Source organism: Accipiter gentilis, chromosome 21 (assembly GCF_929443795.1).
Source record: "Accipiter gentilis chromosome 21, bAccGen1.1, whole genome shotgun sequence".
NCBI classification, from domain to species: domain Eukaryota; kingdom Metazoa; phylum Chordata; class Aves; order Accipitriformes; family Accipitridae; genus Astur; species Astur gentilis.
The window spans coordinates 24,020,658-24,035,881 of NC_064900.1; the positions used below are offsets into that span (position 1 = coordinate 24,020,658).

The window sequence follows — 15,224 nt, forward strand, 5'->3', positions numbered from 1 at the left end:
TTGCCTGAATTAGCATAATTTCCCTGCCGCTGGTATTACCTGGGCAAACTAGGATTTTAATCAGCGCTCTGAGTGGGGCATCCAGCTGACAGTGAAAATTGGGTCATTGTATTACACATGTGAATTTTATTCTGACAACATCCTGTGTCTCTGCCAACCTTATTAACTAGTTAACTTGCTGCTGGCTGTATGGTTTGTACATGGGGGGGAAATTGCTGAATGTGCAAGGAAGCTTAGAACATGCTTAATGCTTGGCATGGCTAATAAAAGCTCACTCACCTGCAGTAATAACAATAATAAAAGAATCCCAAGGCGAGGGAGTCTGATTAATGAACTGGAGGGTTAGGGTTGATGTCCTCTGTCATGACTCAACCATGTGTTGTTTGGTTTTGTTTTGTGGGGGTTTTTAAGCGTTGACACCTCCTTATTCCTCAGCTTCCACATATGTTACAATGGAGATAGTTCTGTGGACTTTTAGGGACTTTTGGAACTCAAGTTTGCCATTGCACTGTCATTTTTTTAAAATCATTTTTGACAAATCTTTTCAGTCTTCAGCAGCTGCCCATCTAGTGCTTATTTTAACTTCTTTCCTAATCAGAGAAAATTTTCAAATATACGTATTTAAAGATGGTTCTGTTGTTCAGAACATCTGTGGTTGTCTCTGTCTCCTGCTGTTCGCTGTTTTTTAATTCTGTCCTGACAACAGTCAGTCTTCCAGTACTTTTAGTGCTACCTGGGTACTTCAAGTTGTAGTAAAAATGATAGTAGGGCAGATCTCATTAGGCAGCTTCTTGAGAGTGAAAGATCCCCTAAAGCCCTTTGCCAATGCAAGGGGAAACGTTTCCTCTGGAGGCTTTGTCAGAGATCCCAGCTTGGATGCCTGCTTGGCATTGCCTGCAAAGGAGGCGGCTTCTCTCTCCTTCCACTCAACAGCATGTAGGAGAGTATTCACTTGGGCTGGGGTCCCTCATCGCTCAGCTGGGTCACTTGGCGCTCCCTGACCACCGTTTTCCCTGCTGCTCACTTACTAGTGTAATGGAAAGCATTCTCAGGATAAAGTAGTTCATCCCATTTATTTTGCAAATACAGAATCGAGGTGTCTTGAGTACTCTTCTTCATTGGTACTGATACTGGAAGTATCTAGGCATATATACTTAAACTGCCAGGCTGAGATACGTAGAGACGTAAAGCTCCTTCTTGTCGTCATTGCATTGGCCCTGCCAGCACCAAATTACTCTTTGTGTTTGGCTCTTTATACAACTTTCCTCTGCCTACAGCTCCCCACTTAACGTTGGTGGCTGACCTTCCTCTTTCCATTACATGCCACCTATTTATTTCTGATTGCTGGATTTATTTCACCACTGAAGCAGGATGGGTTTTTAGACAGTTTTTCCCTTTTTTGAGTGTAGTATGTTGCTATTGAATATACTTTTGTGGAAGGTCATTCCTTTTACTGATCTTTTTTATTGTAGTTTTTGTTCCTAACCAGTTTCACTCATTTGTCTCTGGTTTAGGCATTAGACACTTGAAATACAACATGTGTTGTACTTTAGACTGGCCCCTGTTTTTTTCAGCTTAAATGTAATACAGTTATAGATTGCAAGTACCTGGGCAGCCAGCAGTTTCTCATTAATTGATATTTTTCCTTGCAAGATCCGAAAGAGTTAACCACACCTTGTTTATAAGTTACAACACCAGTGGGTGGTTAATTTTGGTGTTTCTTTTTTGCTTTGTCACAGTTGCATGAATAACCTCTAGCTGCATGCTAAGGTCCCCTTGCTAGACTGCGTTTTTCTTTTTTTGTTTTGTTTTGTTTGTTTGTAGGGATTTACTTAGATGAGAAGGAAAGAAGAAAATCAAGACTGAAAGTATCAGGACAGTACAGGCAAAGGAGAACAGATTATATTGTATTTGTTCCCTTTTGCCCTTCTAGCTCATTTAAGTAACTATTTCTTAACCCCTTTTGCTTTTCCAAACAACTGGGGGATCAAAAGCTCTCACCCCATCCCAGCTTGTCTCTGTGTGCCATATAGCAGATTTTTTTTCTTCATAAGCAGGGTGTGTTAATTGTCTCTTGACTCATTCATGAAAGGGAGCAAACAGGTCGTGCTTCACGGAGAGCCTTTGTTACGTGTGTCCCTACTCACGCACCTGCCTAATCCCTGAGAATAGCCAGATTTATAAACAGTTTGTCATGTGAGACCTCTGTTTCTTCAGGCTTTTCCAGTAGAGTGGGATAGGAGGAACTGTGTGGGAAGTGGCTTAATCTTTATTTAGAAGGCATATGTTTATTAATTATTATCTAGTTACCGGTTTGAGAGTTATTAATGCAAGAGGTGGGAAATAGGAGTGTTGTGTTAGCGGTGGTGCGAAGACAGGAGTACAGACAGAAAGCACACTTCTTGCCTCAGTGTTCAGTCCCAATTAATATGCCTCTAATATTCCTTAAAAGAATAAGTATATAAACAATAGCCAGAATGATGCTGTAAAACAGATTCTCATGCTAGATAGTAGCTTTAAATAGAAAGAAGGCAAATATGGCGATTCAGTGCCAAGCAGTACTTTGTACTGATTTGAGTTATGCTTCCAAGCAAGGTTTTGTGAGGGTACTCAATTACTTTTACTGTCATGTGCATCTGGAAGATTTTAGTTGATGTGTAATTCTAATTGCAATGTGACAGTTTGCAAGGAAGAAAGTGAGATGATACAGAGGTAGCCTGAGTCAGTTTTTTTAATTACTGCTCTTATGGAGAAACTATCATGGCATTGAGGCATGTTTTAAAAATCTGTGAGGACTGGTATAATAATACAAAAGCCTGTAATAAGCTGAAATGGTGGAGTAAGAAGATGAGATGTTTCCAGTAAATGTAATATATTCATATACGTGTGTGGATTATTAATTAGGAAGAGTTGTTTTCTGTTAGCAGAGTTTGCGTACAGGCAGCATATAGATAGAAAAGGCAGTTTTGCAGCATGGAGTGGTAGCAAAAATGCTTAGTTATCATTTTTCTTACAATATCAGTCTTGGAATATTAAGTCAAAGAATACAGAGCTGATAAAGAACTGTAATTGGAACAAAGAATTATTTTCTACTATGTTTGTGCAAAAAAGTATCCCCAGAAAAAGTCAACAAAAATAGTCAAGGAGCTAGAACTGACTTCTAAGGAAATGGTGAAAGAACCAAGTATGCAGATTGGGATGAGTCAGTGGATTCTTTGAGACAACTGAGCGTTTATAGCAGTAAACAACAAAAATGTGTGGTTCTTTGATAATTCAAGTTACTGATATAAAACTGAGGAGAGAGACATCTAAGCAGACTTTGACAGATACTTTAAAAATCGATGGCAGTAGGTATGCTCTGGGACATGAACAAGGATTTTCAGATAACCTAAGTGAAGATACTGAAAATTTGCTATGAAGTTAGGTTTACAGTCATTTAAAGTCCACTGAAAAATTGACTCAATTTGCTACACCACTGCACTGGTTTTCTGCAAGACATTGGTATAAACTCTAATCTGAATGGCCATAAATTGGGTGATGATTGGAATCGTACATATAATTGCTGTATATTACAGTATCTAGCCTCTTGTTAATATAGATTAATGATATTCTTTCTTTTTATAGTATGACATCGCACACAAGATTGGTGACATAACAGTGGTATAAACACGAAGAAACAGGCATCATTTTTTGCATGACTTTCAAGTGTGGTGAAACTGAAGTACATTATGAAATGAAGTGCTGTTTTTTTACTTGATCTTACTTTAGATTCAAGATTATTAAATAGGCTGTATTCAGTTTTGTAAGTACCAAATTTTTTCTTTTACATACTTTTAATGCAAAGTTTACAAAGTGACTACCAACATTTTTCTTGCTAGTTGTATTTTGAAAAGCGTGCACTATCGCTTCTCTCTGCCTTCCCCCCCACCTCCCCGGAGGTTCAAAAAATTGTGAAGTTAACCAAATCAACTCAGGTAGTAGAAATATAGCCTTAAGCAGTGGGGCATTGAAAGAGATTGTAATCTGAAAGTAGTTTTGTTTTTTCCTAGCTTTCTGGTCTGCTGATTTCATAGGAAGTGTATCATCTATTCAATGCTGTAGTGATACCAATGAGGTCTTAAAACCTATGTGTGAAATGTGCTGTATTTTAAGATTGTGTATTTTATAACACTTAATAAAATGTACTTGAATGTTACAGTTAGCACATGCTTCAGCATAATCTGTTAATGCAGGTGTTGTGGTAATTCATGTCTGTAGACTGCCTGATTCCTTCTGCTCCCTAGTTTACCCTGCAGGAGACCAGAGGGAAGAAGAGCACGGTCTTTAAACCAGGCTAGTTACAGGGTCCTTGTTGCCTCCTGCTGCATGGAGACTTTGGGTATTGACTTCCTAATGAAAATACTAGTCTACCTAACCAGGTTGTAAGCATGAGACCACCGTAGACTGATCTTGTGGATGGAAGCCTAGTAATTCATTGTCGGAGCCTGGTACCCTGCCGGGACTCGGGCATTTCTGATAACTTGTCATCTGTCACAGCACATAAATCAGAGCACACTGAAGGACACCCCAGCATTTAGGAAGTAACAGGGAGCATAGGCAAACTTAAACCCATCTTTGATTAACTAAGTCTTTCTGTGCTCTTGAGAAATACTGGGTGTATGTGCATGTGCTGGGTTTTTTTCTATTGTAAATATGTAGATACTAATTTAAACCTTAATCTAGGGATATCTGTTATGCAGTGGTCTGAAGACAACCGTATAATTTGTTGGTGAAACTGGTGGTTATAATGCTGAAAAAATATGTTACTTACTAAATTATTTTTGCTTCTGTCTTTGAGAGGAGTGCAGCTAATTGTAGAATAAACTCAACCTCGGATGCTTTTGACCAAAAGTTCCATATAATTGGTTTTGTCACAGCACATGAAAAAACAAGTAAAACCATCTAAGACAATAGTAATATCTTCAAGAGAAAAATGAGAGGAGGTTTTCTAAATGTCACAGGTTTAAGTAGCCGATTAAAAAAAAAAAAATCGTTCCAAATCTAATTTAAGTTTAGTAGTGTAATTGCAGAAAATATACTTTGCCTTTAAGAAGCACTTGGGTTTATGCCAAAACATTACATTCCTCATTCTCTCCTTTGACTCCATGCTGCCTAAACTTGTCTGTGAGTGAATCTGGCAAGTAATTAATCAGGGTAAAATTCCATCGGCATCAGTATGAAAGTTGCCTGGTCAAGAAGCAGCAACTGCCTGTTTAGTGTATGTTCTGGTAGTGATTTATGGATATAACTTACCTTTTTTGCTATAGTGTGCTCCATGTAAGATGAATAAGTGTCTTTCCCCCCCTCTTCTTTTCACAGAAAAATCTGCAAAACTTGATGCACCAAAGTATGTTCTTGAAGGAATAAGTGAAATAAACTTTTTTTTGTACTTAAATTCCTACCTAAATTAACTTTAATATATACATATTTTAAGTAAAGAAGTATGTAACAAATGTCATTGAAGTTAAATGTGTGTCCATTTTGCAAAGAAACTTGCATTTAGTTTTTGTTTGAGAAACAAGTAACTGCACAACTACTTTGTCATCTATCTAATGAGTTGCTTGGCTAATCCACATGTTCTTACCAGATGTCCAGATACCAATACTGAGCCTTTTGAAAGGTACTGTGTGTTGGGTACTTAGTCCAGAAGTCTATCCTGGTGAGGTCACCAAGTAAAGTGTTGTTAACTTTATGTTTCTGTGGCATAAGGAGGGTACAAGTTTGAAAGCTTGTCTGATGCCACACAGAAGTTCTGAAGATCGAGTCTGACTCTCAATGTGCTTTCTGCCACCTTTCTCAGGCTTCGATGGTACAATAATGAAGCCTGGAGGTCATGCTTGTATAGATGATCATGACCAGGTGGCTGTTCAGGACTGATTGTAGATGTCTGGAGGCATTTTTACTTGGTTACAGGTGAATTTTTCACCCATTTTTCCTTTGTATCCAATACACAGAGTAGCTTGGTCATGAGTGGTCAGCGGGTGGAAAACACCCTGGCTCTTGTGCCAACACTGTTAAATGAGAAGAAGTAGTGCATTTCACATACTTCTTGCTAGGGCTTGCTTTTCACAGGGAAGTTCAAGCAGGTGCTTGTTTGGTAACTGTGCTCTTGTCCGCACCCAGAAATACCTCATCCGAAGTTTTATACGCAAGCTAACTGGCCCAGACCTGGAGAGTCAGACAAAGCCTAAATGTCGCCTATACTCACTAGCCTGTATCTTTGCTGCAAAACAGATAAACTAACTTGCAGTGCTTTCCCACCATCCCAGCATAACATGTTGTTCTATCAAATGAAAATTGTTAGATCGAGGTGATACTTCACTCTGTTTAGTTCAGACCACTTCAGTTTCATTTCTCCAAAAGCCATTATAATTACAGATGTCTGAAGAGTAGCACTGTGCTCATCCATTCTCACGCTTACCAGCATCTTCTTTGTGGTTGCCAAGCCTTGCAGTCATGTAGACTGTTAGGTTTGATGTAGGCTTTGGAAAAATGTATGTTGCAAGCTGTTACTGAGGTTGGTTACATGGGTTCAGACTGCCTTGGTGGTGTCTCGCAGGCTGTCTGGGGTTTAGGGCGAGCCAGGTAGTTCACCGGATGAACTTTCCCATGGTCTAGGGGCTGATTCAGATTCAAACTTTGCCCTACAGGCAATATGGCTGCAACAGGCTCAGAAATGGGAAGATCTATGCCAGTGCAAGGCAGTTTCACATTGCTACAGCTGTATCCATGCATGAGTTTATATCATTGTGAGTATTTGTATAAAACTAAGAAACCTCAAACCGTGACTAGCATGTGCATTTTGAATGGCAGAGTTCAGCATGCTACAGAAAGAATTGGCCCAGCCTGTCTGGCTCTTGGCTTTTCTTTCCTGGCCTTGGGCTACCTCCTATCTTGTCAGCATAAGCATTGGTGCAGCTGCCATGAGCCACATCAGAGACACGGTATAGTTTAAAATTACTTACATGCGCTATAGTGTAGTTTTAACTCGGGTGTGTTCATCATTTCAGTTCAGCAGGCGGCTGCACCAATATTTCTGTTGACAACAGGGAAAGGAGGCTCTGTGAAAGTGGAAACAAGGATCAAAGTACAAGAAAAAGGCAGACAACTGCTTTCAGCAGCTCTGCTCAAAGGCCTCAAGGCCCTCGAGTGCCCTGCTCTGAGCAGGGGCTTGGACTAGGCCGACTCCAGAGGTGCTTTCCAACTTCAGCTCTTCTGTGATCCTGTGAAAGAGATACATGTACCCAAATACTCTCTGCATCAAGAAATGGTGAGCCTCAGCTGCCATGTGAAGTGGAAGGTGCTGGAAGGCTACAGACACCTCAGCTTTTGCTGTTTCTAGGCACCTCTAGCCTCCTATCCTGCTCAGAAACCCTTAATGCTGAGTAGGATGTGCAGCTTGTGCATCCTACTCAGCATGTACATCCCATTGGCTACCACGCGTGTGAACCTCCACAAGTGTCCATAGGTATCCAGAGCATGTTCCCAGGGCATCCGGCTTCAGTCGGTGTTGGGAGAGAGCACGCTGGTAGCAGTTGCCACATTTCTTTTAATACCTAAAGGAGATGGTAGTTGATAATGCTGATGCTGTCTTCCACTATGAGCTTGCAAAAAATGTATGCTGTTATTTTATGTGACTCTGAAGTAATTCCAAGTCTCTCCCTAAGGCGTCTTGTGAAACATTCATGTGGGCAAATCACCTTTGACTTCGGTGGCCATGCAGATGGGTCACTGGCTCTGCAATTCTCTTTGCAGGCTTCAGGTCTCCTGTGTTACTTACAAAATATAGATGGATCAAATGCAAATGAAAAGCAATAGCTTGCTTCAGTCTCATCTCCAGTAATGTGGAAGGTAAAGAGGGAAACCGTTACTTAAAAAGAAACCCCGGCATCTTTCACTACAATGTGATGCTATGTTCAAAGGTTGCTTGCTGAAATCTGCATACCTGAGGCCCAGCTCACTGGATTTTAACGTGACTGTTAACATAACGTAGCTACGACTTTAGTGTGGTTCATTCCAGTTCATTTGTATTCCTCATACGACTTTCATTGTTTACAGGAAAATGCAATGTTAAGAATCTCAAGTAATTTATTTTGTAATTGCTTGCTTATATAATATAATATAATGCAGGCTGCATTAACATTCAGGAAGCAGCTAGACATGAGCAGGAGCCTGAGCTGATACTGAATATGCAAAAATGTTTACAATGTACTGTATCTACTGTGTTCTTTATAAGTAATTCACCAGTTACAAAGTAAATGGCATTAATTACAATTATCACAACATAAGCCATGAAAGTCTTGGCTGACAAAAAAAATAACAATGGAATTACTGCCTTCTGCATTAACACTGGGTCACGCTGCATTTTACCGTCTCTGAGTGTCTAACTTGCCAATGTCTGTCCTCTCTGGCCTCATGATTGAGGCATCATTAAAGCAACAAGAATTTGCTGTCCTTACAGGAAAATCACGTTCCCTTCACATATGTTTTTCTCAGCTTTGAAGCTTTTTCTATGCAGTCCTCTTACCAGAAAACAGATCTTTCCAAAGGCTCTGATAGTCCTACTCCTGACGTTAGCAGAAAAGAAGGTGGTAATTCTAATGAATCTTACACCATGCACTAACATGGAAACAAAGTGCATGCAAGCCTTGCAGGACTCCTGCAAGGAAGCTGTACATGCTTTGCTGAAACTGGGAAAGAGAGTACTAACGCACTGAAGCCCGTCCTATGACAGACAGAAAAGTTTTGGTATACAGAAAAATTTTGGGGTTTTTTTTATGATTTAAATTGGGAACTAGACATTTCCATGACGGGAATGCTTAGAAGAAGCTAAGCTAGTTTCAAACCTTAGAGCAAAATGTTACTAGACTGATTGTCTTTAACAATAAGCATTGCCAGTCATCATCACTATGTATACTAAGTATTGGGCTATAGCAATTGTACCCTGGATTAGCTGCGAGCATGCAATCCCAAACCACAGACCCTATGCCCTATAGTTAGCAGTGCTGGCTGCCATCCCGGGCGGTTTTAGTCCTAGAGGTGAGGGTGCGGTAGCTTGAGAACTTTTGGGCAGGGAAACCAGAGCTGAGGTTTTGGACTTCTTTTCTCTGCCCTTCTGCCCCTTCCTCAAATCAAAATCTCGGCCTTTTAGAAGAAGCTTGAGTTTCCAGACAGTTCCTAGCCCTTGGTCTCTTGCCCTGGACTATGTGCTCAGAAAGCTGGGGAGGTGGGGCGGTTACTTTCCTGGAACATAGCAGGTGTCTTACATTTTTCTCAAGGTTTGTTTTTTTTTTTTTTAATCTTCCTTGGCTTTTTTCTTCTTTTCTTAAAGCAAGAGGAGTCTTTTGTCATCCCTCAGTGTTGTATTTCAATGACCAGTGTTTGACCATCCAGTGGTTGTTTATCATTCTAGGGCTTCAGTGCAATAAGATAATGAGGATGGATTAAATTAGCTTGGGTAGGCTTTTGCTGGAGTGAATTTGGTGTAGGCTTTTGCTGGAGTAAATCTGGTGTATGTGTGTACAATTTCTGCTATGCCAGCAGAACTATCTGGCGGCAAAAAGGAGCTGATGGGTAGGTAATATCTTCAGCTGCTCCATCTAGACACAGAAGAGGAGATGCTGTCAGGAAGCACCTGTGTAGAGCAAAGGTTTGGTAAGCAATGGGTCTGACTTGATGTCACGATACAAATTCTAATGACTGTTGTGCAGAATCTCTTCAGAGCTGCTATTGGCCTAGTTTATATGGTAGTAAGCAACAGAAATGCTAACATAAAAGTCCTGTTTGTAGTACGAAGAGCCACACATACATTTCTACATAGCTGATCAGAAGAGAAAAATTGTAATAATTTATTCTTTATTTATAAAAGTTTTGAGACATGTAAGAAAGAAACTTCTTAATTCTTTCAGTAAGGTTTTATCAGTTTGTTTGGTGATGAGTATGATTTTTTTTTAACATATGCTTGCAACAGTAGGCCCCTAATTTCTGAATCCCATTGACTCTTGTTTGCCAAGCAGCTCCTAGTCCAGGGCGCAATAACAACCGAGTGGCGTGATTGTACCACTGGCAGATACTTAGATGCTCTGTGATCTGTCATTGTGGACACTTGGGCTCAGGGACTTGGAGGTCAGCCAAGCACCTCCTCTGAGAACGCAGCAGTTGCACTTACTGCACACAGGGGACTAAGGGAGCATGTATGCAACTAACACCCTGTCTTTCTGGTGCAATATGGCCCTTAGGGACAGCCTATGTCCTTGGCTGCACGTACTCTTAAACCCACACTACCAAGAGCGCCATCCGACCAAAGGTGCCTTTGCCAATGTCCTGAAGCAAGTTATTATTATATGTGGAACGAAGCAAAGCGGTCATCCACAAGGAATCAGTGTGGGACTGGAAGAGAGGATGATGGCTTCCCCCATGCAGCCTGGGGTATGTGTATACTTCTAAGCAAAAGAGAAATGAGCTTGAGCATTGGATCTCTGATTGCCTGGGGTGAGCTCACTCCCTAGTGCTATTTTGGATGTTCCAGCTGGTGTCTCCAAGACAACTGTGCTATAAAAAGGAATCCAGGTGGACAAGCTCTAGTCCAGGGAGTGCACCTTTGCCCTTTCTTAGCAGTATGCACATAAGCTCGGGACCTGGCAATCTCATCTTTCTTCTGGCTTGTTGATCGTGAGCTTTTTGGGGTGCCAGGAGCAGCAGGAAGACATCAGGCAGGTGCGCTGGGCTCCTGTGCCACCCACGGCTGTGGGCCAGAGGGGACACTGGTGGCAGAGGCCAGAGGGTTTTGAATGCTTTCTGGTGGCAGTCTCCTGTAAAAGTATGTTTATTTACCTTTCCCACACTCCCTGGCTACCGCTGTGGTGGATGGAAAACTCATGTGTTGCTTTTTTTTCTTTCAGTAGCAGGAAAGTGGCTCACACAGCCTGGAGCTCCAGGGGACCAAAGGGAAAGTGTGGGCATTCAGAGACACTTTTCCTGACTCCTAGGATGAGCTCCACCATTCCCTTTTGTTGGAGAGTAAGCCCAACTGCTATTTGACCTAAAATAATGCTATTTCTATTCATAAAATGCACTGTATGCAAGTAAATTGTTGTCCTATTATATTACACTAAAAAGCCATATTTTGGCATGTCAGTGGGTTGCCTGAAGCAAGAAAATCTGTGGAAGAAAATAAATTATATATTGTACACTGATATGGGGGGCGGCTTCTCTTCCATCGTGTCCTCTGAATGTACTGGCTTGGCACTGCGCTTTCATGCAGAAGAATAAGGATTAGGTTTGTCCTGCTGTGAGATGATTCATGTATGGGGAATGTGCATATTCAGAAAGAGTGAGATTTCAAGAGAGTACATCACAAGAGAGGCTTGTGATAAGAATCAATAATAAACCAATAGCTGGTCAGGGAAAAATGTATTTAATAAAAGGAATTTAAGCTAAAGTTGAAATCTTAAGCAGTTATGATTGTTTGTCTGACCATTTGCTGTTCTTCATTCTTTTTTATAAACACATTTTTTAGATATACAGTTTATTCTTTGATTTTAGGTAATATATGCATATTTATGTATATTTATATTAGGTATTTTATTTTATATGTATGTATATATGTTTTTATAATATGCACTCCCTGAGGTGGTTTTCCAATTCTATTGTATGATTTTGCTTTAGTACAATGTCAATACTTAGATAATGCTAGTATAGGGCTGGATATTTAAAGTTAATATAACAGCAACTAAATGTCAAAGTGTTATTTCCTTTATCTTAAAATGTCCAAGATATGAGCTAATATCTAGCAATATAAAAGTTGTTTCCCAACTTTGGTATTATTCATGCTTTCCCAGAGATGTTAACATAACCCTGTATAATTGGCATGAATTCTATCCAGCAATGACCACTGCAAGAAATGCATTTTATGTTTGTTACTTGTTTTTAAGGCACAGTGGAAGTTCATAGGCTATAACAAGCCATGCATTTGAGTATGGCTGATTTTCTTTCTATACAATTAATTTATTCTGAAGGGAATGGGAACATCAAGCTTAACATATTTCTCAGTAGAAAGCCTTCTCTGCAAGATTTTCATTTGGATATAGGTGCCTAATTTCCAGATAGCATGTTATGTTAATCTTAAACAGACAGTTTCAGAAAATGTGCATTTGAACTCTCTCCTTCAGAAAAATAAAAAAATTTAAAAAAAAAAAAAAAAGGAGGAAAAAAACCCTGGCAGTACACAAACAAAGCTAGAAACAGTTATTCTGCTTAGATTTCAGCTCTTGTCTTCATTGTGAGCAACCCAGGCATGACAACATGGTTCTGGTATACAAGCCCTGAAAAATAAGATTTACAAAGCAAAACTATAAATAAGGCTGCAGTTGTCTTTAGCCTGTCAGTTTGACTTCTGTCTAAGAAGATGAAAGGCAAGTGCTCATGCCGCTGGAAGACTGCTTGGAAACCTACATGAAGCTTTTTTATGCCTCTCATTTTGGTTCCCACTGGCCAGGTAACATCACCAGAGAGGCCTCTTCTTCCAGCCACTGCAGATCCCTCAATCTGGTCATGAGTGCTGGGCCAATAAGAACTGGTATATAGTACCAAAGGAAAAACATGGCAAAAAAGCATCATTATCTTCTTCGTTGCCAACTGCTGCATGGGAGAGAGCCTAAGCCTCCTGGACCCTGTTGCTGCTCTCCCTGCTGGCCACTTTCCCTTTCGCCTCTGTACCTTCCTGTCTCTCTCCTTTTTTTTTTTAATTTGATCGAGTAGAATTGAAAAACAAAGAAAGCCAAATCCAAACCATTGTTGCTCAAGCAACAAGATGTAGCTAAGAATGAAAACTGCAGCTTCATTAAGAGTGATGCAAAGGATGTACTGTGGTTGCCTGTGGAAATCTGTGTCGATCAAATTCTGAGATCTAACCTGGGTGCATTACAAAAGCATCAATTTCAGTCAGTTTCACTACAGAAGCAGCAAAGCTTGCAATGGGAAGTTGGTTTGCATTTGCTCATATGCCTTTTAACACTGCTGCTGTTTGGAAGTTACTATAGGGACTATCCATTGACTCTACAATGTATTTTGGCAGACACAGAAGAGACAAATCTGGTTAATAGCCTCTTGCCAATATTCATACAGCCATCTAAGAAATCTGACAGGCTTCATAAAATTAGCCTCAAGCTAATTAGTAATGTCAATGTTTTTTAAATTACTGTTAATATTGTTGCTGTGCATCATCCAGAAACTCAAGGGGGGACCAGCACCCTGTGTATTCACTAGATATGGCAAAGTGTCATAGGCATGAATTAAAAACTTTCTGAAATCTGAAAATACTTCTGTCCTTTTATCTCCTCTGTACTCCTCTGTTCTCAGTTTGTAATCCTGATTTATCTTAAGGACTTAGTTGCTGTTAATTCAATCTATGTAACTGAAGAGAAAAAAAACACATGGCAAAACTTTCTTCCTTAATGATTTATTTTGATGTTATACATTCTTGGTTACAAAATGGCACATACAAATATGAAGAAAATGCTAGATTCTGCAGTCTTATTGTATCTCATGATATTTATATTTTTTCCACTTTAAATGCTGGAATTATTTAATGAAAGGGCAATTTATTGGGGGGAATATTTGATTAAGAATATGAAACAAGTATAAAAAGCAAAAGAACCCCACAATATTTTATATGCAAAAACAACCCCCACACATATCCACACATACAATATTGGTGACCTTTATGTTGTAGTTATGGAATAGGAATGTAATAAGCCAGAAGTCTACTAATTTTCTTCTTTCAGATGCTAATTTGGTTAAAATGTTAAACATGCTGTGGTGGTTTCAGCCCAGCCGATAACAAAGGACCTCCGGTGGGATGGGGAGGAGAATCGGAGGAGAGAGGAAAAAAACTCGTAACCTCGAGGGTTGAGATAAGGGCGGTTTACTGGGACAACACACAAAAAAAGAGAAGTTATAGCAACAACAACCGTACTAATAAGAGAGTGTACAAAAGGAGTGATGCACAGTGCAACTGCTCACCACCCGGGACCCGACGCTTCGCCACTTCCCCCACCGAAAGCTGAGAGCTCCCCCCGGCCCGCTCCCCATTTATATACTGAGCATGATGTCCCACGGTATGGAATAGCTCCTTGGCTAGTCCAGGTCAGCTGCCCCGGCTATGCCCCCACCTCCCAGGTTCCTGTAAAAATTAACTCTATCCCAGCTGAACCCAGGACATTATCCACCCCTTATTCTATACCATCGACATCATGCCCAGATCTTACATTTTCCAATCAGCTACTACCACTTTCCTTGTCTTTTATATATGTATATGTATATGGACCCTCTGCCCCCCCCCCCCCCCCCCCCAAAAAAACCAAAAGTATTCCCTTAGTCGATGGGCTATCCCTCTAAGGTGTCCATCAATTTTATTTAGTCCATGACTTATGGCTCCATCTGTTGTAACAGTTCTTCAGGATAAGAGAGATGGTGTGAGATGTTGGGTTGTTGTACGCTGCCTCTGGAACTTCCGGCTGATACATTTGGTGCAACCCACGCCCTTGGTCTGCAGGTCAAAGATGTTATCTTGAGGAAATTGCTGTGCACCAAGTTCAAGTTCTATCACTGTTGTACTTGGCTCAGTTTCAAAGTCCATCCTTCAGTCATTTGGGTAATTTTTACAGTAATAACCTTGATATGGCATATAGACACTATAGATACAAAGACATACATTGGCAGGTTATTTAGCAGTTAAATATCATACAGCCTAATTCACTGGCTGTTCTCTCTCAAAATCAAATCTCCCTGAGGTACACATTGAACCTCCCCATCCTTCTGCATCACCCACCAGGTGTACCCAGGTCCTTGAGCAAAAACAACCCCTTGAATGGGTTTGCCTCTGCTTGAGGGAGGACTAACCCAGACTGTCTTTCCTAACATACTCCTCATGCGCACTACAAGGACTTTATCCCCTTCTACAGTATGTGGAACTCTTGGTTGGGCAGGACCAGCCCGATTGGCAGATCCTCTAGTATTAACTAACCAGGTGGCTTTTGTTAAATGTGTATCCCAATGTTTGAAAGTTCCACCCCCCATCGCTCTCAATGTAGTTTTCATTAGTCCATTGTACCGTTCAATTTTTCCGGAGGCTGGTGCGTGATAAGGGATGTGATACACCCACTCAATGCCATGTTCTTTGGCCC

The 15,224-nt window shown here is 40.5% G+C and overlaps 1 protein-coding gene across 2 annotated transcripts in view; it reads left to right on the forward strand.

The window, feature by feature from the left end:
* CXADR (CXADR Ig-like cell adhesion molecule) overlaps positions 1-15,224 on the forward strand; it is a 58,384-nt gene that overhangs the window by 32,061 nt on the left and 11,099 nt on the right. The window contains exon 8 of one of the 2 annotated variants that reach the window (XM_049824902.1): positions 3,625-4,195. The exons of the other annotated variant lie outside the window; for it this stretch is intronic. Within the exon in view, the coding sequence (XP_049680859.1) occupies positions 3,625-3,666 (42 nt within the window). The 3' untranslated portion in view covers positions 3,667-4,195. Of the gene's footprint in view, positions 1-3,624; positions 4,196-15,224 lie in introns of those variants that run through there. 2 annotated transcript variants of the gene reach the window in all.